Source organism: Podarcis melisellensis (genome assembly GCF_964234715.1).
Source record: "Podarcis melisellensis genome assembly, chromosome: 11".
Lineage (NCBI taxonomy): Eukaryota > Metazoa > Chordata > Lepidosauria > Squamata > Lacertidae > Podarcis > Podarcis melisellensis.
In genome coordinates this window covers 7,651,572-7,677,165 of record NC_138543.1, presented here as the reverse complement: position 1 = coordinate 7,677,165, position 25,594 = coordinate 7,651,572, and the positions used below count along the sequence as shown (strand labels likewise).

The 25,594-nt window shown below is 45.0% G+C and overlaps 1 protein-coding gene across 1 annotated transcript; it reads left to right on the top strand.

Annotated features, from left to right (window-relative positions):
• The first annotated feature begins 5,289 nt into the window (after positions 1-5,289).
• Positions 5,290-8,515, top strand: GAS1 (growth arrest specific 1). The gene has a single exon (XM_081930745.1). The coding sequence runs from the start codon at positions 5,422-5,424 to the stop codon at positions 6,415-6,417; it is 996 nt and encodes a 331-aa protein (XP_081786871.1). The 5' UTR covers positions 5,290-5,421; the 3' UTR covers positions 6,418-8,515.
• Positions 8,516-25,594: the final 17,079 nt, after the last annotated feature.

Below are 25,594 nucleotides of genomic sequence, written 5' to 3'. Positions count from 1 at the left end.
CCTTTGATAGCCCTGTAAATAGAGGACAGTCTTCTGTAGAGGGCATGACCATCCTAATCATGTGGCACAGACACAGAATTATATGTTTCAGGAGCCAAATGTTCACTATTTTATCACTTCACCGCCTGGTCTCAAAAGAGGCTTGGATGGGAGCATGCTTGAAGTGGAACTATAGGAAGAGCAAAAAGCCACTTCTGGGACTCCGCCATGGCTGTGTGCCAGGACATGGGAGGAGCAGGTGGGGTTTATCTCCTCCCCTCTTCAGTCTTCAAGCCACACCCAGCCCTACTGCCCTGTATATGGTTTGCGATTAGCAAGTGATGATCTAACTCAAGTCTTGACCCAACCCAACATTTCTTATAATACTTCTGTCCAGCCTTTCCATGAGGGAAGCAGTGGCATAGCGTGGGTTGTCAGCACCCGGGGCAAGGCAAGTAATTTGCACCCCCTAACCCGTGGATTTGCGCCCCCTAACCCTAATCCCCAGATGTTGCGCCTGGTGCGGCCGGCCCCCCCTGCACCCCCCACGCTACGCCACTGGAGGGAAGACACTCACAGTAGCTGAAAACAAAGATAAAAATAAACTAATCCTTCCAAAAAGACAAACCATCACATAAGAACTTTTCAAGAGCACCACAGCAGGGGGACAACCACCACATCTCCAACTGCTTTCTCTCACGCTTGCCATCTAGTTGGGATGGGGTGGTGCCTATTAGATTTTCTCACCCTCATGTCCAACAGTTGGTTATTCTAAATCCCCATGCTTTGAATTTCCACACCCACAAGCAGGAGCCAAGGGCAGAGTGGGTGACAAGAAAATTCAACAAGTCAATAGGACAATGATAGTGCATCAAGAAGGAAGGAAGGTGTGGTGCTTGATTTTGGTGGCAGCCATGAAACCCACCTAAAGATGAGTCCAGCCTGGGTTAACTTACCTGCAGCATCCTGGGAAGTTCAGCACCTCTAGATTTTTATTTTTTATTTTAGCACTTCTAGATTTTCAATGTGGCTCTGGTAGCCACAAAAGGAAGCTCAATCTAGAGAACAGCATAAAACAATCCAACAGCTATCTGCATATACAAAGCTGTCTGCGAACACAAAGAAATAACTCCCTTAATAATGCTATCTACAATGTCTGGTACATATAAACAATGTGTGTGTGGCTAACACTTCTCTTTGGTTATGCAAAATCTCCCATGTAGATGGATTAACAGATATCCATGTATTTGTTTAACACAGTGTTGGGGAACCTGTGAACCTCCAAATTTTGCTGAACTAGAAACCCTATCATCCTTGAGGCTGAGGGGCACTGGAGTCCAATATCTTCCAGAAGGCCACAGGTTTGCCTCCCCTGGCTTAGCAATCACCCTTAGAGTTAGTAAAGTAAAAAATAAAGGGGTATTTGACTCCTCTTCTGTTTGTAGCTTTGTTTTAGCAACATGTGTGGTCCAGTTTGCAGTTTATATTGGGAAAGGGTTTATAAAGCAGTGATCCAGTAAAGAATTGAGCAATATCTCTATGTTTACCATACATGGGGTAAATACCCTCCGTAATACTTACATTTCATATAAATAACAATCCCATTTTTAAGGAGGCAGCCAAGCAAGCAAATATGATATATTAGGAAGACAAAAGACCCACAGATTGGGAAGAGCTTTAAAGACAGTTTGTGTAAGCATTTATGTGCTGCTCTCAGGAATTGTATTTTCATATTCAAAGAGAAAATAAACCTTCCTTTCTGAACAGTGATGGTAGCATATCCATATACACAGACACTTTCCTCTGAAAGAGGACAACCAATCAGAGTAGTACTGTGTTTTGAAGACCCACTCACCTACTGAAGTCTCACACTCTACAGAAGTATGAGATATATAACTCTCAGAGGCTGCACTGGGTCCCTAGATGCTGGCCTTCATTAGTCAGTTGGGACGCGGGTGACGCTGTGGTCTAAACCACTGAGCCTTTTGGGCTTGCTGAAGGTCAGCAGTTCGAATTGCTGTGATGGGGTGAGCTCCCAGCTCCTGCCAACCTAGCAGTTCGAAAGCACACCAGCAGAAGTAGTTAAACAGGTACCACTGCGGTGGGAAGGTAAATGGCATTTCTGTATGCTCTGGCACCCGTCACAGTGTCTCATTGCACCAGAAGCAGTTTAGTCTGTTAGAGAATTCCCAGCTGACTGGAGTATTCTCAGCTTTTCTGCCCAGATATGGTGCAGGGAAGCAGTGGCGTAGCGTGGGTTGTCAGCACCCGGGGCAAGGCAAGTAATTTGCACCCCCTAACCCGTGGATTTGCGCCCCCTAACCCTAACCCCCAGATGTTGCGCCCGGTGCGGCCGGCCCCCGCTACGCTACGCCACTGCAGGGAAGGCACTTTTACTCAAAGCCAGGCCCATCCATTCATACACTACTTGGCATTGCAGCCATTAAGTGATTAACATGCATGCACAGATCATCTCCTAGCTTCCATCCTGTGAAGGACAATTGCAAAGATCCAAGTCCTTTTCAAATCTAAATGACTGGCACAGCAGGTAGATCAAACAGCATCTAGCAGAGTGCATTTGCTACATCAGGCAGAAAAATCATTAAGCGGTCCACGAAGACCATTAGTGATTTTCAAGAGGTCCATGGAAGTAAAAAGTCTGGGGACCACTGGTGTTGTGGTTGGTGTGTTGGGTTGGAACGGAGGAGACCTGATTTAAAAGCCCCACCAAACCACAAAACTCACCTTGAGTCTGAGGAATAATGATGGGAATCCAGAGCAAGTGTGGAATGGCAAGTTAAGAATGCTGGACTTGGGACACAAAGAAGCTGGTTCAATGCCTGGCCGCCCCCACTAGCCAGAGAGGTGCCTGGGTGGCCTTGGACCAGTCACTATCTTTCATCCTAACCTACCTCACAGGGTTGTTGTGGTGATAAAATGGGGAGGGGCAGAAGCATGTGTGCCTTCTGAAGTCATTGGAGGAAGAGCAAGATATAAATGTAAATGAACACCACACATCCATCATCGTCAAAACAAAAAAAATTATTTCCAGTAGCACCTTAAAGACCAACTAAGTTAGTTCTTGGTATGAGCTTTCGTGTGCATGCACACTTCTTCAGATACACGGCTACCTATCTGTAACTGGAACTATGGAAGGTATCCATCATCGTGTGTAGGGATGGCACAACTATACTCATATGTGCAATGTAATCATGTTCTGCAGCATATAAACAAGGGAGATAGTTGTGTAAGTTTTACACTATTTCCTACACAAGAGGGAATTTGTGTGAAAGAGACCAGAGTCTTAAGTTTCTAAACTGTGAATCATCTCCTGAGTGTAAAAACAGATGCAGAACCACATGCTTGCTGGGAAATGCTTCGAAAAAGATTGTCAGATTGACTCCTAATTGTTGGGCACTTCCATAATAATGTGAGATTTTAAGACAACATTTATCTCACAAATCCAAGCTCCTTTTGGTTCTGGAAAATAGCTTTAGTCTTGATTTTTATGACAGATGGAGCCACAGTCTCCTAGAGAAAGAATTGTCCGTCTTTGACAGGCCGTAGACACTGATGCCCCTGGTGGCCAAATGACTGTGAAACTCTGAAACTAAGGTAGCACTAAACTAAAAACAAAACAACTATGGACACTCTTGATGCAAAAGTTTTTAATCCCTTAGGTTTATTATTTTCCTTTGCCTTTTCAAGGTGGCAACAGATGCCATGCAAGAGACGCAAGTGGCTGGGATTATTTCCTTCTCAGCATTGTCACAGATTTCAAGGAATTGTTACTGTTTTTCACCCTAAGAAAGACACTTTCAAAACTTTGCAGTTATCCTGGTTACAAATGTTTAACATGTTTCAAGTTAATCTACATGTGGAATCCCTTCTTCTGCCCCTGCCTCTAAATCCGTGTGCTTCTTCCCATGGGATTCATATGCAAAAGCTTGACTTTAATGCAAATTCGTGTTTTGAATGAGTTGGAGCAGAAGGCAAGGGTTCTCCCACAGATGCTCTGGTCGTGGAATTCCAGGATCTTGTCTTAAGTGAAAGTTTGAGGGAAAGGTTCCCTCCCTGTCAAGAGGATTTAAGAGCGTGTGTGATCCCTGATCCTATGAGGAATCACTTCTGTCTCCAAGTTCCCAACCAAGCAACTCACAGGGAAGCCACTGATCCACCTTTTCGGAAGCTCTCCAGTATAAATAAACAAGTGTGTACCTATTTATGATGAAGAACCTTTTCACCCTTCAGTTCGGTTCAAGGTTCCACCACACGGAGAAACTTTTCAGAGCCACGTTCTGCCTAAAAAACCCGCCAGCGGAACAAAACAAAACCGTCAATCGAGCAGCAGCCCTTTCTGCCCGCTGCAAACAACTGCAAAGTTTCTGCTTTGAGAGCGCTGCAAGTTAAGCTGCCTGGAGAAGCCTCCTAAATGGGAGGAGGGGCTCCTCGGGGGCTGCTGTCAATCTCTTTAAGCCTTTCCTTTCAAGCTTTGAATGTGAGCTGCCCACTAGCCCCCCGCCCCGCACCCTCCCCCTTTCTCCAGCAGATCGTAAAAGAAAGGAGGGGGGGGAGAGTTTCAACAACAGCCCGGACCAATAGCAAGTGGCGGAGCGAGGGAAAGGGGCCGAGCAACGGGAGGGGGAAAGAAAAAGTGGAGAAAAGGAGAAGGAGCGAGCCAGCCAGGGAGCTCCTCCGGAGGGGGGGATGTGTAAAAGGAGAAGAAGCGTTGCTAATTTTTTTTTGTTTGTTTGCTTTTCCATGCATGCATAATGAGGGCTGATCAGAGCACGCTGCTGCTGCTGCGGCGGCGGCGGCAGCTTGGAGGGCACTTTTGTATTTAAAGCCTCGCGAAAGAAAACAGCTCCGCAGACGGATCCGCCGGAGAGAAACGGCTCGGCTGCAGCAGCAACAGCCGCATCCCGGAGAGAGGAAGCGCGAGCCGGGCGGCTCTTTCTTGTGCAGCCTCCCGCTCGCCGGGCGAGGAAGGAGGCTCGCGGCGCGCACCGGGCGCCCGGCGACGGCGGCTGCCCCAGCGACCTGGCATGCACGGCGATGCTGCCCGCCGAGCGCTGAGAGCGAAGAAAGGAGATCGGCGGGAGCGAGGAGGCGGCATGAGCTCAGCAGGGAGCCCCCGGCCCCGCAGCCCCAGGCTCCACTGACCGCCTCGCGGCCTCGCCAGCCCGGGAGGAGGGGGCGGAGGCTGCTGCTGCGCGCGGCGGCGGCGGCGGCAAGAAAAGGCGCCGCTTCTCCGCCGCCGGAGGGATCGCAGGCCGAGCCGGGGCGCCGCGCGGATGGATTGATGAGCGGGACCCTCATGCCCACAGCGCGCAGGACGACTTGGGCCAACTTTCCCACCGGCGGCTGCCACCCCACCCCCAGCGCCTCCCGCTCGCCCTCGTCGTCCGCCTCCCGCCCGCGATTGTCCTGCCGCCGGCCGCGATGGTGGCAGCCCGGCCAGGAGGAGGAGGAGCAGCAGCAGCAGGCGGGCGGCGCTGGCGGGCGGCGCTGCTCCCGCTGCCCGGCGCCGTGGCGCTGCGGCTGGGGCTGCTGCTGCTGCTGGTCGCCGCGGCCCCTCCGCCGGGGGCTGACGGCCGGCGCTTGATCTGCTGGCAGGCGATGCTGCAGTGCCAGGAGGAGCCCGACTGCAGCTACGCGTACAACCAGTACGCCGAGGCGTGCGCGCCGGTGCTGATGGCCGCGGGGGACGGCGCGGGCGCTGCGGCGGCGGCGGCTGCGTCGCCGTCCAGTAGGCGGCGGTGCCCGAGCCACTGCATCTCGGCGCTCATCCAGCTCAACCACACCAGGCGGGGCCCGGCGCTGGAGGACTGCGACTGCGACCAGGACGAGAACTGCCGCGCCACCAAGCGCGCCATCGAGCCCTGCCTGCCTCGGACCAGCGGAGGTGGAGGAGGAGGAGGCGGAGGCGGCGTCGGGGCGGGCGGCGTGATCGGCTGCACGGAGGCGCGCCGGCGCTGCGACTGGGACAGCCGCTGCAGCGCGGCGCTGGGCCGCTACATGACCTACTGCGGGAAGGTCTTCAACGGCGTGCGCTGCACCGAGGACTGCCGCGCCGTCATCGAGGACATGCTGGCCGTGCCCAAGGCGCTGCTGCTCAACGACTGCGTGTGCGACGGCCTCGAGCGGCCCATCTGCGAGTCCGTCAAGGAGAACATGGCGCGCCTCTGCTTCGGCGCCGACGCCGTGGGGCCCGGCAGCAGCGGCGCCTCCGACGGCGCCATGGACGACTACTGGGAAGAGGAGTACGACGAAGAGCTGGCGCCCCGCGGAAGGGACGACCTGGACGACGTGGCGGCCGTGGCCGGAGCCGGCTCCGAAGCCGCCTCGCCCAGGAAGCCCAAGGACGGCTGCCCGGCGCGCGCGGCTCCCTGGACGCTTGGCGCCACGGCCTCCATTTTGCTGCTGCTGCTCTCGTAGCCATTTCCAGCCCGGCGCTCGAGGAGGCCGGGCCGGGTCGAGGAGAGGGAGGGCAGGAGCCTGCGCTCGCCCCAGGGCCCTGGCTCCTCTCCTGGCTCCGGGAGGACGGGGCTTGGGCACGGAGAAGGGAGAGCCTCGCCCCCAGCAGCGGCCCTGCAGAGACCGGGGACTCTGAACTCGCCCCAGGCAGAGGGGCCTCTCTTCTCTCCCCCCCCCCGAGCCTTGTATTCAAGCGGTGTGCCTTATTCTGCACCTCCAGTATGCCTTTGGTTTTGATGGGGATCCCCTCCGTGTCCTCCCTGGGCCCTGTTGCCTTGCCTGACTCGTTGGAACACATGCTGGGCTGGATGTTATGGTTTCTTTGCGCTGTGGTCACTCCTTCCTCCTGTCCTCATCTCTCTATATCTGGGCATTCTCCCCCTCCCACTTCTAAAATTATATTGGAAAGGGATAGGGCCATTGAATCCGAATCCTTTTTTTTGCAAACGTTTAGCCACTGTTTGTACACCAGACCCCTGAATTGTGGTATTTGTTACTTTTGGTTCCAAGCGTTCCGTGCAGGTCCAAATAAGCGTGCTTAGGACTGCAGCCTTACAGATGTTTTACTCCTGGCATTTTTCCGCCTTGGGGCTGTATGAAGCAACCTGGATATGCCTGTCACATACAAAGATTGTGCAGTCCTTTCTCCTCTGTGTACAAATCACTACCAGTTGCAGCTTCCTAATCTTTCCCCTGTGCATGCAGGAAAGTAAGTAGCAGTAGTGTGTATAATGGTTTGTTCCCCTCCCCACACACGCTTTGCCCCTGCATACGGCCATGTCAGGGGAAAGGCGTGATTCACTGCACTATGCAAGTTGTTGCTACTCGGCTCCTTAGAAGCAGGAAAATGAATTCACAATAAATGTGTAGCGTGGGTCATCACACCACGAAAACAACTTGCAAATAGCAAATGTTGGCTCTCCACTCCCCCCCCTCCCCAAGCTGCAGACATGAAGGTAAGAAAGAGTTAGGCTTCTTCCCTAGAGCTAGCCAGCATCTTGAAATGGAGTCCTTTCTCTCCTCCCATTCACAGCATTCATCATGATGCCTAAAAGAAGAAGATGCAAACTTTGATTCCTGTTAACTGGGTGTGTGCTTGAGTGGAGGAGACTTGAGCATATGTGAGGGTTTTCCAAACACCATTTCTCAGGGTTGTTTTGAACATTAGTGGTAGGGACTTTACTCTGTGTTAAGGTATGGAAACCCCATGTAGTTTTTTGTCACGTGTGAGGATGCACATGCTTTCTTTTTCATGGTGCATGTATGCTGGGAAGCTATAGTTGTGGTTTTCCAGTAAAATAGGTGCCGTGTATGAACTTCACACATTGTTTTCGTGCTTTCTCCTACAAGGAATCCCCTACCGCATAATGTTCAAAGTGGCCCTTGCACCACTCAGAATTGCAATGCAATACAATTCATCAGCAATTTTCTCTTGCCTCAACCTAGTAGGAAAAAAATATGCTGATTTGTTGGCTACATCGAACAATGCAACCATTGTCTTAAAAGAGCTCTGCACTGCCATCTTCAAAAGACACTTTTAAAATTCAAGAACTTGTATCTGCAAACATCACGAAAAGTTATATTGCCTCTAATCCTATCAGGGGGCTGACCTCTGGTAAATCTTATATAAAATGTATTTAAAACTGGGATTTGTTACCAGTCGTTTTCGCATGTATATAGAAAATTATAAATTGTATACTTGGGAATAATTTATTTTTTAAGAAATTAAAGATTTAAATGCACCCCAATTGCAAGATAAATGCATCTGCTATTCTTTTGTTGCAAAGGTACAGATCTCATTTGATATGTAAAGGGATACAAGCAACAGTAATTCCCATGGAAAAATGCTAGATCAAATGTACAGTGTATTTTATAGATTTGAAGTTAACATCTGTATTGTTTGGAGAGACTTGATGAACTTTGTAGAATTGTATAAATGCCTCTCTGAGCTGCCTTGAACATTGTATTTTTATAGAATGTGTGAAAAGGTCCCATGTCTTAAGTATCTATTGCTTGTGTATTTTTATGTGTAAATTAGTAAAGAGAGATTTTTAAAGAATATATATCTGGTGAAGTTGTTTTCTAGATACTGCACTGCTCTTGAGATAGTTTAGAGGCAAAGGGAACACACATGCAAGTAGTTAATGTATGGTTGCATTCCTCAAAACCCTTACACTGAAGTAAGCCCATGGAATTCTGTGAGACTCTCTTGCATATGAGCAACTGGAGCTATCCTAGCTATCACTTTTGTAGCTGTTGGTAATGGTGTACTCTATTTTAGTGAATAATTCGTTGGAAGAAGTCAGTGTCCCTTTGAAAACATTCCCAGTGGTAGATTTATAAGTCTTGAGCTGCATTGGGAGGACAATGAGATAGTTAAAGCTGGGGAGGACAATTCCACTGATGCTTTTTGTCTTTCCACAGAAATATGATGCTGTTGCCACAGCTTCCTCTTTGAAGGAGTGAAGGCCAGTTTCATAGAAAGCCCTGTGCTAGTACACAAGTCTCTTGCTTGTCTTCATTAATGAAGGAGGTCACATTCCAGGAGCGCTAGTAACACATTAAGGGGGCATATCCTTCAAATGCTTGCATTTGATGCAGAATTGAGGGCACTTTGCATACCAACTCACCTTCCGTGCTGAAGAGGGCAGACATAAATAAGCATGTGTGACCAACAATGACAAGTCCTTGTCTGATACTGGCCTGCACGGTTGTTTTGCAGCCTGCTGATGGCTGGTTTTCTGCCAGAGCTACTGATCTACACTCAAACGCCCTTAGATAAATAATTACGCTCTTAAGCTGTCTCGAGTGCTGATACAATTGACCTTGTAAATAGAAATGTTTGCAGTTGGAATAAACTCCGGCATTTGGAAATCTTTTAAACATTAACACAAAAGAGAGTTCTCAGTCCTCCCTCCAGGGGATTGAGCTTGAACTGTGCCAAGCTAGGCACTTGCTTTGAAAAAAAAGAGAAGAGTTTATTTATCTTGTATCCCTTCTGTTTGTTTAAAACTTTTCTTTTTCAACGCTGTGATTGGAAGACAAGTCAGAAGATTAAAAGCCACAACAAATAAACCTTGACTTTGGGTTGGGGAGAAGATCAGCAAGGACTGTCATTTTTTCTTAGTTAACTTGCTTGGCTTTTTAAAACCCCGAGCAAAGGTAAAAAAACAGGCTTGCTACTTGTTTAGAGGCAATTAGCAAAACAGTCAATTTCCTTATATAAGATCTGTTCTTCCCACCATGCCTTTCACCATTTTCGCTAGATCACTTGTTCAATTTTCCCATCAGTTCACAAAACCTTATGAGTTTTCCCCCCTCAAAAACAGCCACCACCAAGGAAGCTGAGATATCATAGAACAATTCTGCAAGTATGATCTAAATTTGTTGCTGAGGTTAACTTGAATGGTAGAATAAACCTATTGTTACAACTGAAATGGTTACTTTTATGTGAAGAACAAAGAACAGTGAAATGAACTGGATGCCTTAACTACTGAGTTTGCAGTCCTCTTAAGGATGCAATCTGGTGTTCTCCCTGGATTGTGGTCAATCATATTTTAATCGTGCTTTATCCCCTCTTCTGGATCTGATTCAATGCCAACTCATCCCTGGCAGTGGGGAGATATGTTTAGGGTCCATTCCTCATCCAGGAAGGAGTAAGTAATACAGAAACACAGGAAAGGACCGATAACAAACTGCTCCAATAGACACAAGAAGACTTTGATTTGAGAAGCGAAGCTCCTGTCAAAAGCAGCTGCCTGAAGTCATTGACCCTGATCTTGGTGTTGGGTTGGGAATGCAATGCTTTCTGTGTTTGTGTCACCTCTGTAGTATATTTCCTGGAGCATTTGGATGTAATAATAATAATAATAATAATAATAATAATAATAATAATAATAAATTTTATTTATATCCCGCCCTCCCCAGCCAAAGCCAGGCTCAGGCGGCTAACAACAATAAAACAGTACAAAAGTACAGCACAAACAACACTCTAAAATCATTCATTATAAAATTAATTAAATTCAAGCCACTGGCCACCATTGGGCCAGAGCTCCGCGAAGGTTGCCAAGGGAGGGAGTCAGGTTGTGCCCTGGCCAAAGGCCTGGTGGAACAGCTCTGTCTTGCAGGCCCTGCGGAAAGATGTCAAGTCCCGCAGAGCCCTAGTCTCTTGTGACAGAGTGTTCCACCAGTTCGGAGCCACAGCCGAAAAAGCCCTGGCTCTAGTTGAGGCCAGCCTAACTTCTCTGCGGCCTGGGACCTTCAAGATATTTTTGTGGGGCATACCAGGAGAGGCGGTCCCGTAGGTACGAGGTTCCTAGGCCGTATAGGGCTAGAAGTTGGCCATTGGCACACAGCTGCTCTTTCTCTGTCCATCCATAACTGACTAACAAAAATGGATCAAGGTTATTGAGGAATTCACAGGCCTGTATCCTGAAGGGATCCACACTCTTAATTCAACACTGCAATGCCTCTATTAGACACTGGCATCTGCCACAACTTACGTTTCCTTAATAGCAATTATAAAGGGTTTTAAAAATGAACTTCTAAGCATCATTAGAGAGGATTCTCTTTCCCCGCTGAAGAAATAACTGTCCATACCAAAAAGGACACACACACCCTTTCTGCTTCTCAAGCATTTCTGAGATGACACATTGGTTTCCATTCTCACAAGCCTTCCGGTCCCACAGTTGACTTTGCATTCTGCAAAGCAGGTGAGACTTGCCAGGAGGGCAATGTGCTTTCCAAGAAAGGAGACGGAAACCTTTGACTTTTCCAAGATTTTCAAAATATTTACAAGCCTCGGCCCACCTCTGACAAAATGAGTTGGGGAAGGAAAGGGTCCCTCTGTTGCTCTCTCGCTCTCTCTCCACCCCCCTTCAATTTCATGTAAAATAATCCACTGGGTCTCCTTGTGCCCCTTTTCTTCCCAGTTACCAGGTTTGAATTCTCGGTGACAGTTTATTTGTCTTTGGAGGCACTTCAGTGACAAATGTTTAAGGGAGTGTGGGACAATGGTGGAGAACAAGAAGGCAGTTCATTGAACTGACAGTGACCATACAGTAAATAGAAGGAGATTCAAGCTTCACTGATCACCCAAGAGCACTGTGGGGCTTTTGTACGCAATCACAATAGGCATAACATAAGGTCTCTGTTTATTTTTAACAATATAAACCAGTGTACGCAGGCAAGTATACATCACCTGGAAAATAGTTGCAAATACCAAACCAAGTAGACTGAAAAGCAACAGCACTTAAGCAAAACCATTGATTCCAGCCAGTCTCTGTTCCAAGTCACGAGATGAAGATTATTGCTTTCAAAATCACACACAGTATCTCCCAAGAAATGCTCTGTGGTTCAAAGAAACTGCGCATTAACAAGAAGCTAAGTAATAGCAGTGCAGAAGAATTTATGTTTCCTGAGAATCAACCACTGCATTCTTTAAAAAATAAAAAGCAAATAAATGCCGCGATCCTAGTCCTTGTGTCTTCTGGACCCAACAATGGTATCCATATTTCATGCAAAATACAAATGAATGTATTCCTGCCTGGGCACCTAGTTTTCAACTGGGAAATATCGGGGGCCTTATCAAAGCATGGGCATGTTCATTGGTTGACTCATACGCAACTGCTACAAGAAGTCCCCTTTGTACAGTAGAAGCTTGACTTCGCCGATGAATATTCTTTATTAAGTAAGACTTGGTTTTGATGTCATGATCCAGCAAGGCCTTTGAGCAGTCTGGGGAAATGTTTTGTGAAGCACAGACCTAACTGGTTTGATCATTTCTGACAGATACCACAGTACGTAGCAGTACAGAATGTTCCCATATGTATTGCCCAAAATAACAGACCACTTGGTGTGGAGAGGAGAGGCTTCCTCCATTTGCTTACAAATGCTGGGGGACTGAAATAGTTAACATGGAGGTTAACACAGGGTAAGAAGCAGTCCAACCCAAGGAGAGCATGTGCGAATACAAGCCTACTGTATTTTACTTGAGGTATTGGTTGTGGTAGACAGTTGAAAAGCCTCACACTGACTGTCTGAATGACACAAGTAATGCGCTATTAGCATAAATACTTTGTAAGGCATCCATTTAATCAATTTCTCAAATAATGGAATGATCTACTACAAAATAGTGAACTGTATACACTATATTTTGGCACAAAGATGGTCATTCTCCCACTAGTAACCAGGGACTCTAAATAAATGATTTCAACAATGTTTTATTAAAGGAGGACAAGAGCCCTCAAGCTGCATTAATCGGGGAGAAGTCGAGTGGCACTTTTGTCATGGAGATGTTAAGCACATAATAGTTCAGGCAAACAATGCAGAGCCACTTCATTCTTTCAGCCATGCTGACACCTCTTAAAGAGGAACTGCAGGGAAGGATGTGGGAAAGATTTGGTTTCTGGAGAGCTTGTTTCAGCGAATATTTTGGAGGTTTACCTACAAACTCCTTTACTAAAGAGTATAACTGAGGGACACGGGCAGCCAGGCAGGAGCAGAGTTTGGGACAAGACATTTTATTCAAATTCATTCTTTGACTGGATTTATTATGAGTCCATGGCATTTTTTGCAATTCAACAAATCCATACATCTACAGCCTCAGTAGCTTCTAAGGATTTGGATAGGAAGATAATGAAAAACCAAGTTCATCCCAAATATGCATAAACGCCTAGGCTGCCAAACTGAAAGAGAGAGAGAATGCAAAAGCTTCAGAGTTCTTTCTATAAAATAAATGGATTTGAAGTCTTGCAATATGTGGATTGTGGTGGGCTTGGATAAAAGACAATAGACTACATTTTGAAAATATAATTTAACTATTTTAGTACCACCATAGTGAATGTGCTATGAAAATAAAAGAGGTGAGGGAAAAGAAAAAGCAAGAAACAGGAAAGATTCAACATAGATTTGTGGTGGTGGTTCTTGATGAAGCTTATGATGTTAAAATGTCATATCAGAGACAAGAAATCAGAATATGACTTGTGCAGTAAACATAGGAGCTAACTCCTAGGGGCCTTTGCCCCACCCCAAGAAATATCTGAGGAGGCCTGAGGAGTCCCTCCAAGTTGATGGACATTACCATTCAAGACGTGCCGTGTCATGTGATCAGTTATGTGGGGCAGAGCTTACCTGGGCCCCCAAAATATTTTATTCAAGTTGGTACCTCTGGCAGTAAATGATACTAGATGGCCAAGAAGGACAATTGGATGAACATTGTGAGGGGAGCAAATATTTGGAAGCACATGTTTTGGAATTAAGAGTAGTCAAGGCAGTAAATTGCCATAGTGTGAATTAACTGTTTGCGAGGGAAGTGATGACTTTGCTATCATCAAGGAAGGAAATATTAATGTCAAATTAAAAGAGAAAATAAGAATCAATTGGCATTAAAACAATACATACACCTGTACAACCAGAAGTATATATATGAGATCAAATGCTGAATGATTAGAAGCTACAAGGGTAAGGAATACTTATTCCATGCAGGAGGTTTCTATCCCTGATCAGGCTGTGCTTAATATCTGGAAGAAGGAAATAAGAATCCAGGTGTACTTCTAGTTACCATTTCCAATCCTCTGAGTCTAGGTGCACACAATTTAACAGCCTGAAGGTAAGACTGGCTTTGTTAACGAAAGCTTAGCTCACACACTCATATTGTGGGATAACCAACATGCTTAAGTCTAATCAATGCATGAAGGGGTTAACACCATAGAGTAAGCTGTCCTGCTAGGTTTAGCTAGGTTCCCCATCTTGGGAGGAAGCTAATCAAATACATTGTTCCTCTTCAGTCTACCAGAGAAGCTCAACGAGTGAAGAGGTTCTGAGCTGGTTGCTCCAGGCTCAGACCGCATGGCTTTTATGAGCCGTGCTTGTGTTCCTATGCCAATAATTTAGGAACTTTCACCACTGTAACTAAGCCAAGTTTCACTGCCTGTGTTTTCTGACTGCTGTGTGGAAAAGCACATGAATCGAACCTTCGGAGAGTTTGTATGTAAACAATTTTTACCAAAAATGTAGTCTTTTTCTGTGCTTAGGGAAGTGCAGCACTTTGGAAGGAACTTAGAAGGGCATATTTTAAGGTCATCGTAAATCCTGATTTTGTCTTTTGTGGCACTGGCCAGTTTCCTACCTAGAGTCTCATAAAGGTAAAGGGTAAAGGGACCCCTGACCATTAGGTCCAGTCATGACCGACTCTGGGGTTGCGGCGCTCATCTCGCTTTATTGGCCGAGGGAGCCGGCGTACAGCTTCCGGGTCATGTGGCCAGCATGACTAAGCCACTTCTGGCGAACCAGAGCAGCGCACGGAAACGCCCTTTACCTTCCCGCCGGAGCGGTACCTATTTATTTACTTGCACTTTGACGTGCTTTCGAACTGCTAGGTTGGCAGGAACAGGGACCAAGCAACGGGAGCTCACCCCGTCACGGGGATTTGAACAGGCGACCTTCTGATCGGCAGGCGCTAGGCTCTGTGGTTTAACCCACAGCGCCACCCGAGTCTCATACTCCCTTGCTATATGTTGAAGGTTGTGTCTGGCAGTATCATTTGTACCCACATAAATCAGAAGGAAGGGGCTGTAGTCAGTGGGCTTTATAAGACTTGGTAACTTCTCTGTCACATCATGAATCTTTGCACCTGGAAAACAGGACACCTCCCAGACCACCCTGTTATCGCCACACACTGCTGCCTCTCTCCTGCTCAGTAGGAAGTCATCTATGGCCGCTATATGTCTCTGTCTCCTCTGGGGGTGGGGTGGCAAGAATCATTCTGTGTACTGTACCTTCCACAGCCCCATTGGTATGTTCTGAGGTCTGCTCCTCTGTCCTTGCTCCTCTGGCCCAGAATCAGTGTCCGGGGGGGGGGCACTGAATTGATTTTGCAGCTCCCGTGATACAGCATGGGTCCTGATAGTCCTGATTGTGTGTGTCACATTCCTTCAGGGGTTCATCTCCTGCACTGTGCAATCTTCCTCTTCCCTAGGGGGCAGTCCCTCACCAGTACATTGCTGTTCCAGGACAATCTACTCTGCTCTATTGAGAAATTCTGCATCTTGCCCGACAACTCAAAGTGTGGATAGTCAGACCTCAAGTTGCTACAGCTTCTCCTCCAGCAAGGCAAGCAGCTTGTAGTTGCTGCAGGTGTAGTTTTGCAAATTTGCAGGCAGGAAGACAAACATGGCAAAGGACTTGCAAGTCACTGGAGAAGCCCCCTTGCTGCCCACGTCTCTTGGCCCGACATACAGCGTGAGACAGCACTCTGGGCCTCTCCCACTGAAGGCCCCTGTTTACAAGTCCTGATCATGAGCTCCTAGTCATGAGATTCCAGAGACTGCAAGTGGCTAATAAGAACTGCTGCTGGCTGCTAAGTCCTCCCCCAATTTACCTCAGCCTCATCCCCCAAACCCTCAATTAAGTCTAAGAAGATGTTTTGATTATATGATGCTATATAACCAACATTTTCCATGGCTTCTTCCACCTGGAACATTCCTGAATGTACAAGGAGTCTTAGACCACATAACTTCCAAGGCACCTGACTTCTTTACCAGATACACAGGCACTATGGAAAGCTACATTTCCCAGGGCTCCTTGCTGAAGAAGCTCTGTTTACATTACAAACTAAAGGTAAAGGTAAAGGGACCTTTGACAATTAAGTCCAGTTGTGAACAACTCTGCGGTTGCGGAGCTCATCTCGCTTTAAAGGCCAAGGGAGCTGGCATTTGTCCACTTCCACAGTCAGTTTTTCTGGGTCATGTGGCCAGCATGACTAAGCAGCTTCTGGTGAAGCCAGAACAGCGCATGGAAATGCTGTTTACCTTCCCGCTGGAGCAGAACCTATTTATCTACTTGCACTGCGTGCTTTCAAACTGCTAGGTTGGCAGGAGTTGGGACTGAACAACAGGAGCTCACCCCATTGCGGGGATTTGAACCGCCGACCTTTCGATTGGCACGCTCAAGCAGCACAGTGGTTTAACCCAAAGCGCCACCCACATCCCACACATTACAAGCTGTAGAAGAATTTATGGGGTGGAAATACACTTGGTGTGTAATTCAGGTGAGCATTACTTTCTTGTGAAAGTCATATTCTGGTCCAGGTAAACTCAAACTTTGGCAAAATAAGTTCTTTTAGGTGCCAAAGAATGGGGCTTTATGCAACTAAACACAAGGAACATTGACTTTGCAAATCCTGCCATTACTCTGCAGCCTCCTTGTGTTTCATAACCCTGTGTTATTGCCTCTGAATTAGTTGTTTTTTTGACAATTGTACAAAAGCATTTGTATCAGAGCACAAAAAAGCCCCAGATGAGTATCTGAAATCTCTAATATTGCTTTAAATATGTTGGTTGAAGTCTAACAGTTAACAGATTTAACAAGGAAGCATGAAGGGTTTGAGATGCGGAAGTGAGCTTGTGCACAGCAAAGTCTCAAGACATTTTCACACTTGAAGTGAAAAATCACTCTCACTAGCACCATCATACATCTCCATCTTATTGTACCCCTTGAGTGCTATCCACTGGTACATAGAAGGCCCACTTTGAAAGTCCCATGAACAAATTAGGTTTTTCCCCACAATAGTGACTTTCATCCTTTCAAAATACATGCATTTGTGCTTTTTGGGTTCCTTGGTGTTCCATAAGTTTGTTGCAGCAGCGGAACTATAAAACATAAGGTGTTTCTGCCACACACCCAGAGAGTCAACTGAAAAAGAGAATGAGGTACCACAGAATGGAGATTTCTTTTACAATTTCATAATCAGACTCATATAATTTCATTCAGTTGTGTGCTCAATAGCTACAGGAATAAAAGCTGTTGCCGTAACTACTACAGTTTTCCAAAATATGTACTTCACAGTTTGCTTAGCAACAGCAGAGACTGAAAACATCCCCATGTGCTGAAAGGATTATACTGATCAATTTGCAGCTTATGCCATTCAGTTTTCATTCTCTTTTTATAGTTCCAGCAATTCCCTGTATCCCTTGTTATAGAATGGAGTTGGGATCCTTAATTCACAACCCCTTATGAGCCATTAACTCCATTCTAAAACAAGGGATACTGGGAATTACTGGAAGGGACAAAGCAGCGTTGCAGTTGGTGTGGTGCAAACACAGTGGCAGAACCAATTCAGTGCTCACCCCTATCACATCCTTCCCTCTCCCAGTAATCCACAACTACTCTGGTGCCGATGGCTACTGGACTGGTGGAAAGCAAAGAGAAAGAGAGAAAATTATCTGTCAAAGTCCGTATATATTAATAGGAAACTCATTTTTTCTGAGCGTGGATAATTATGTAGCTAAATTGCACTATCCTCATAGAAGAGGCAGTTGTCAGCAGGCTTGGTGACTCCCCCCCACAAAAAAAAAAGCTTAGGGGAAAAATATCTAAGGAAGAACCTCTTGTCTGGCAAGCCTTTCCACACAGCCCGCTAGGCATCTCCTGCTTAATTTCTAATGGCAATGAGTTCCACAGGGCCTGTCACTAAAGTTTCCAGCCAAAACTCAGGAGCATAGGGGATCACTGAAAGTGCCTCACCAGAAGTTCTCAGTGACTGAGGTGGAGCATAACAAACCAGGGGGTTCTTAAGGTACTTTTACGGCTTTGTGAAATAACACAAGAACCTTGAACGTATAAATTGTTATTAGTTTATAGGTTGTGAAATTCAGATCCATTGCTATGGCCATTTGTCAGTTTCCTGCATTTTCACTTAAAAATGGACTGGAGAAGCAGAGCATCACATAACTCTTTACAGTGGTACCTCTGGTTACGTACTTAATTCATTCCGGAGGTCCATTCTTAACCTGAAACTGTTCTTAACCTGAAGCACCACTTTAGCTAATGGGGCCTCCCACTGCTGCCGCGTGATTTCTGTCTTCATCCTGAAGCAAAGTTCTTAACCCGAGGTACTATTTCTGGGTTAGTGGAGTCTGTAACCTGAAGCGTATGTAACCTGAAGCATATGTAACCCGAGGTACCACTGTATTATTGGTATGGGGCAGGAAATCCTTAAGTAATGATGGACACCAGTGCAGGCAACCCCTGATAATTTCCTGTAATGTTTCAGCTTGTAGTGCAAAACCTGCTTAATTCTTCCGCCTTGCGCTGGGAAGGTTACATAAAAAGAAGAGTGAAAGTGTCAAGGCACAGAGCCAGAGTATGAAACTGAGAAGAGATGCTGGTAAATTAAAACATAAACAGCTTGCCTTGGGATGCAAGAGGTAGCTAGTAAACCAGCCAACAAGACAATCATTTTTATGCAGGGGTGTATGTGGGGAAAGAGATATTGTTTTAAATAGCATTTTAAAACACTAACATCATAAGGTTTTTGTTTCAAGATCAGTTTAAAGTTTTTAAAACACTGGTTAGGCATATTAATAGCAACTATAATTTTCTATTGTGCAATTGCCACATTAGCCCTTTTCATGTGTGTCTTTCTAACACTAGTCTTCTGAGAATTCTCATGCAGTTGAAAAGGCTGCAGGCCAACAAACAAAAATCATTCATGATATGCTGGTGTTTTAGCTTTTTAATGAAAAGCACACTGGAAAGCCTTGAAGAAAAAGGCAATTATGTGCATTTTTAAAACACCATCCACTTAATTAGCTATGACTGTCTAGTGTGAAAGATAAGTGACAAACTGTATAGTATATTAGATCGACATGTTTTTCTCCAGAACTTTTTATTCTCTTAATTTGTTTCAAATATCTTATTGGGGTAGGCGGGAAGAATGTGAAAGTCACGTATCTCGAAAATGCACAGCCACTATAAGAGAATGCAACATGCTTATTAATAATTATTTACTCCTCTGGTGTTGTTAAGAATAATGAAGGCATGGGAGCGTTGGCCCCCAAGCTGAATTTCTCCTGAAATGTTTTCAATTAACTCTTGGCACCGGCAGGAAAGCATCAAACTGTTCCCATGCTGAAATATGGAAAATCTGCAGGGTACATCTCCGCAGGGGTGGAATTTCATTAAAACAAGCACATCATAATTCAACGACTTCTGCACCCTCTTTAAGCCTCTCCATTGATAAGGAGGCCAGGGCGATTTTTATGGATTTGCAAAGAGAAATGATTTCATAAAGATCTTTTCAGAACGTTTGCTTTGGCCTGGGCCTTTTGAGTCCTTCTCTGCTCTCTGATGCAAAAATGGTAAGACGTTTAGCACAACTGTGACTACCAGATAAGAGGCAGAACCGAAGAGACTTCAGACAAGACTTTATCCCTTAGACAACTCCTTTCTGAAGTCTCGGTAGGAACTCTCTCTACAGTGATTTCCTGGGGTCTTTTAAAAGCTGAAAGCTTGCTGCAATCCTCATTTTTTTTGTATGGCTTATTTGGAAAGCACATACATACTTAGAAAGGACAAATGATGTCTTTTAAGGTAACAAACCTTCCACCCATGACAACCCAATAAACAGATGTGGTGCACAGACTACTCAGAAAGGAGGGAAGGGATTTTAAAAGGGAATTTTATACTGAGGAGTGATGCTGCACTTTGCCGTGTGAGAAGTGCCTTTGTTGCCACCGCCTCTCTGCGATTTGTGTTGTGTGTCCCTCCTTCTTTCAGCTTTTGAGCTGATCAGTTTCCCTTCTCCTCTTCATTATACTGTGAATACTAAAGAGAAATGCCATTCTCCCTTCATATCGCTCCTGTTTGTCGCTTGGAACTTTACTGGTTTGAAAAAATACTTTACGCTTTACGCCATTATCTCATTCATAACATCCCAATGAGATAGATTGCTAATTATGTCCCCATTTTATAGGTAGGGGCTGAAGCCGAACAAGGACTGTGACTCCAGGACCACCCAGTGCGTTGAAGGTTGGGGATGCAGCAGACGAGGGGGGGGGGTGGAGGGGGGATTTAAGATGCTGCTCTCCATAGTCTGAGACTATCCACTATGCTGTAATGATTTCATAACACCCATTCTTCATACTAGAAGTAAAAGAAAGATAGGAAAATGTTACCGGGAGAGTGGGGGCGAAAGTGTTGTGTTCGCTTTGTGCAGATCCAGTTTTTCTTTTGTAACAGATTTTGGCTTGGGCAGTGTATGAAGCTGCTGTCTTCGCCACCTTTTCCCCATGTGGGTTTTCCTTTTGTGTTAAGAGCTGCATATACCCTCGCGAGAGACTGAGGCACATGAGGAGTACCACATCAGAAACCCCTGAGAGAGCTCTCCCATGGTATGTGCTTGTGTATGTCAATGTGCTGGTGGCAGCCACAATGCTGTGTGGCTGCACAGGATTTCACAGACCATTATACCTTCAACTTTTAGGAGAGGAATGAGTGGAACTGTGGGATCTTGGCTATTGACAAATCCTTTTAACACACTTTCACATCATCAAATCAAGTCCAGCAGTTATTTGTGGACCAGGAGCTCATTCTGTGCCATTACTAAGGCTGCTGTGATAAGAACACTTACTAGGAACTAGGGAGTAAACTCCCTAGTTTGATTGATGTGGCTTGCTGCAGAGTAAATGTGTTTAAAATTGAACTGTGTACATAAAGGAAAACTGAAATTTAGAGTTGCGTTAGTCTGTGGTCCTTTATTTTAAAATAAAAAGAATGTAGCACCCTGGCAATTAACTTTTTAAAAATGTACTTGAGCTCTCATACTCTAATCAAATCCTGTTATATCAGGTACTGAAATGAACTGAGCAACTGCAATCATCTAAGGGCAGTTGTTTATGATTTAAAAGGAAATACCTCAGTAGAAGCTTTATCTTATAACCCTATGTAAATATGGATATGCCTTCTCTCACCAATGAGAACAGAATCCATTGTCCCTCTTGAGATCTTGGGTTCATGCACTTTTGTTTGAGGACAGCTGCTCTGAGGTCCTTTAGGTCCTCCAAGGTTCTCAGCCCAGGAGCTGGCCCAGATTCCAACAGCTTCATGGATAAGCTGTTCCATCCAGCATCTCAAAGTGGCCGAGGTGTTTAAGATGCAAACAATCTGCTCTTGTACAGCTGACATTACTCAACTCATTACAGCATCTCGTGAAGCTAGCTCCAAATCACCCATTTGAATAAGGAAAAATAGTCAATCAGATGGTGAAATTCTAGTAAAATATATTGATTTTTGTAAAAGTATTCATCACAGGCTCTGTGGGGCAGTCAACTGTTCCTTAATTATTGCACAACTGGGACAGCTGGAGAAAACTGCAGGAAATCTAGGACAAATATTCAAAACTTCTGGACAAAACCTTATCCAGGTGATTAGGTTATCAGGGACAGGGGAACAGGCAATTATCTGCTACTTTCGTCTGTTGAGGGTGATATCTAACCAAGGTTATGTACATATTACCATCTAAAAATGAAATGAGGTCGTTTCCCTCCTGTTCTGTTTCAAATTGTGCTTTTTTTTATTAAAGATTTTCTTGTTTTACAGAAGTACCGTATTTTTTGCTCTATAAGACTCACTTTTTTCCTCCTAAAAAGTAAGGGGAAATGTGTGTGTGTCTTATGGAGTGAATGCAGGCTGCGCAGCTATCCCAGAAGCCAGAACAGCAAGAGGGATCGCTGCTTTTGCTGCACAGCGATCCCTCTTGTAGTTCTGGCTTCTGAGATTCAGAATTTTTTTTTTTCTTGTTTTCCTCCTCCAAGAACTAGGTGCGTCTTGTGGTCTGGTGCGTCTTATAGAGCGAAAAATACGGTAAGTTAATGTCTCTCATATTTTTTCCATGTAACATTTTTACAAATCCGTTTCATTTGTTGAGACATTAGGGGGAGAAAAAAAGGGGGTGGAGGGAAGATGGGTGGGAGTGGGGTTGGGTGGCAATGTTCCTGTTATGCTTAATGTATGTAGGGTTTGGTGTCAGCGTTGCTTGTGCTGTTCACTTGTGTTCCTTTGGTGGTGAGAGAGGTTGGGGTTGGCCTAGGGTGTGGTTGTTTGTTTGTGATTGGCTGTGGTGATCTTTGTTTTGGTGTGTGAGTGGGGTGGGTGGGTGTTTTGGATCAGGTTAGCCATATTGATTCGTATGCTGTTGGTGGATTATTGTCATTGTCTTGTTGGGCTGTGTATGTGATAAAGGGGAGCCATATCAGGGTAAAGGCGTCTTCTTCTGTTTGTCCCTATGTCAGTTTCAGTTTATTGGTTAATTTTGCTAGTAGGGCTGTTTCCCATACTATTTGGTAACATTGGTCCATGCTTACTCCTGACAGGTCTCTCCAGTGTCTGGTTATGGTGTTTCTGGCTGCTGAAAGTAGGTGGGTTATGAGTTCTTTGTGGTGTAAATGGGCATTGTTGTCTTGGAAGATGTTTAGTAGGGCCAATTCTGGGGTGATGTCTAATACTTGCTTAGTTATTTTACACATTTCTCGTGTGGCTGTTGTCCAGAATAGTTGGATTTTGGGGCACTCCCACCACATGTGGAGGTATGTGCCTGTGGAGGTGCACCCTCTCCAGCATTTTGGTGAGGTTCCTGGGCATATTCTGTTTCAAATTGTTGAAAACTCCCAGAATGATTGTCCTGGGGTACTTAACCGTGCGTGCTGGACATGAATCAGTTCTAGATTTTTTGTTTTTCAACTGAACAAGATGGACTGAAAATAGGGGCGCAGGATTTCCTGCCGTGATCAGCTCGCTTCCTGTTTAGGTTTAGGCTCTCAGTTGCTTTGCAGGTGTGGAAGACCTACCCAAATGGTTTGCTCACAGAGGCGAATGGATTTTGATAGATCTTTTCTTAGGACTTTGTGGGATTTTCCAAGTGGTCGAGTTGATGCCACTGAAGTCCCAGTTGGCTTCTGGAATGGAGAGTGGTGGTTGATGTGATCTCTCCCAAGCACTTGCTTCCATGAGGCTCCTTGGTATACCCCTGAGCTGAAGGCAAAGAACAAACGATAAGATGCCTGGAGAAAAACTCATAACATGTCCAACCAGTGAAGTGAGGGCCCTTTATTGAGCTTACTCCATGGCCTCGATGGATGTGAAGAAACAGGTTTTCAGCTCCACAAATGCATCCTCTCAGTATTAGACCTATTGCACTGTAGTAAGATGTGTGTTTCTTATAATAAGTTTTCCACGGGTCCCAAAACCTGCAAATTCAGAAAAGGGGTTTGGAATATCTGAGGTGAACAAGACCCACACAACATACTTTCAATGAAAAATGTGTGGCATGCTTAAATACGTCACAAGTCAAATGAGTATATAACAGTGCTCGTTACGGCAGTACATACACTAAAATTGGAACGATACAGAGAAGATTAGCATGGCCCCTGCGCAAGGATGACACACAAATTCGTGAAGCGTACCATATATATTTTTTAAAAAATGAGTATATAACATACTTACACTGTACTGGAGAGATTCCTGTGGCTGCACATCTCTTTTAGTGTTAAATGAAAGAAATGATATGTTAACAGATGAGCTGAGGAATTGATTCATTTGAAACATATTCAGTATATGTTCCAGTACAGTCAGTAGCAAAGCCTCACTGCCCAACCCCAGCGCCAATGTTAATTATTTGAAATTCCACCTGTTGAAAATAATTAACATTGTCTCACCAGTTTTGTAGGACATAGCCTAGGGACAGAAATCAGAGGCTTCATGAAAATGTGCCTTGTTAGAGAGCTGAATTAATTTGCACTGGTATTTCCAAATGCATTTCATTTGGTAATAAAACCAGTTGCACCACATAATGGTTCAGCTCAGTGCAACCAATTCTTTTGAAATGCACTGGTGCTTTCCATATATTCATGCCCACTGCCACCTGGCTAACCAAGTTCTTCAGACCTGGATTTCAGGAAATCCCAAATCGTTTCCCAATCCAAGCTGCCACTTTGATTTCATCACATCAACCCCTTGTTGAGATCAAACCTTTGAAATGAGAAAAGATTTTTTAATCCAGTTACACCAGATGGAGTCTAACTCTACAGGTCCTGAGAGCTAAAGGATTAGCATTTCTCAAACCACCCCCCACACACATAACACACACAGACCCATACACAGCAGTGTGAGTTCACACACAGAAACACTCATAATGTTCAATTTCCTTGACAAATTGTTTTTAAAACTTTATTGTAAAGGTGCTTCCCCTGTTTAGAAGAGGGTTCAGCTTTAGCTATCATTGCCTTCATTCCCTTCTCTCTCTTGACTCACCCTGAAAACACATTTAAGCACATTAAACATGAAGATTTAAAGAAGACAATTTCTTGCATTTAACAGAGCCAGCAGACTTCCTGTTCTCAAAAATATATTGTAGTATAATCCATTGAGACAAAAATTGCCTGCCACAAAAACAAAACTATAAAATCTACTCTTATAATGATTTTTTTTAAGAAGAAGAAGAAGAGGAGGAGGAGAAGAAGAAGAAGAAGCAAAGTCCTGTGTATTTGCTGGTAACATCTTGGACTGTTCCTGGCTTCTGTTAAGTTTGATGACATCATATTCACTCTATATCCCCAAAGTGGGTAAGTATGTCTTCTAAGTGGTTGGTATGTTGCTCTGTGACCCATGAAATGGGATCAAGAAATTAGTCAGGAGCAGAAAGGCAAGTATGAGGAATCAAAGCATCAGTGAGAAAACATAAAGACGTGTTTAGTTTGTGGCAATTGTAGCTGGCACTTCTCCAAGGCATCAAAAATGTGCTTATTATGAGAGAAGAGTTTCTGAATATGAACTGGTGCTGGTTTCTTTTCGTTTTTTAAATTAGTGATTTCATCTTATTGTCTGCCCATTTATGTCCTTCAAGTGGTAGTTTCAATCAACAAGAAGGTTGGGGGGGATGCATTCATAAAGAAACTATAGCAAAAAGGGGTTAAACTAGGGAGAAAAGCATCACTGTGGGATGTTGCAGTCTTCTAAGGGAATAAAAATTGTCGGAGGACTACTTTAATACAGCAATATCTTTAAAACGCTCTTGCCCCCAACTCCTTGCAATGTAAGTAAAGCAATACAATGGTCATCATGATGAACGATGGTTCAGAAGCAACCAGCCAACTTCTATCAGTGCAAGATCTATGTCCTATATAACCTTTATATTTATTTATTTATTTATTCTCAAGGAAACAAACAAATGAGAGCCAACATACAAGGAAAATTAGAAGAACCAAAAGCTAAGCATCAGGTCACTGTCAATATACAGTCATAAGAATGGTGGGATACAGTGTGTGTGTGTGTGTGTGTATATATGTGTGTATATATATATATA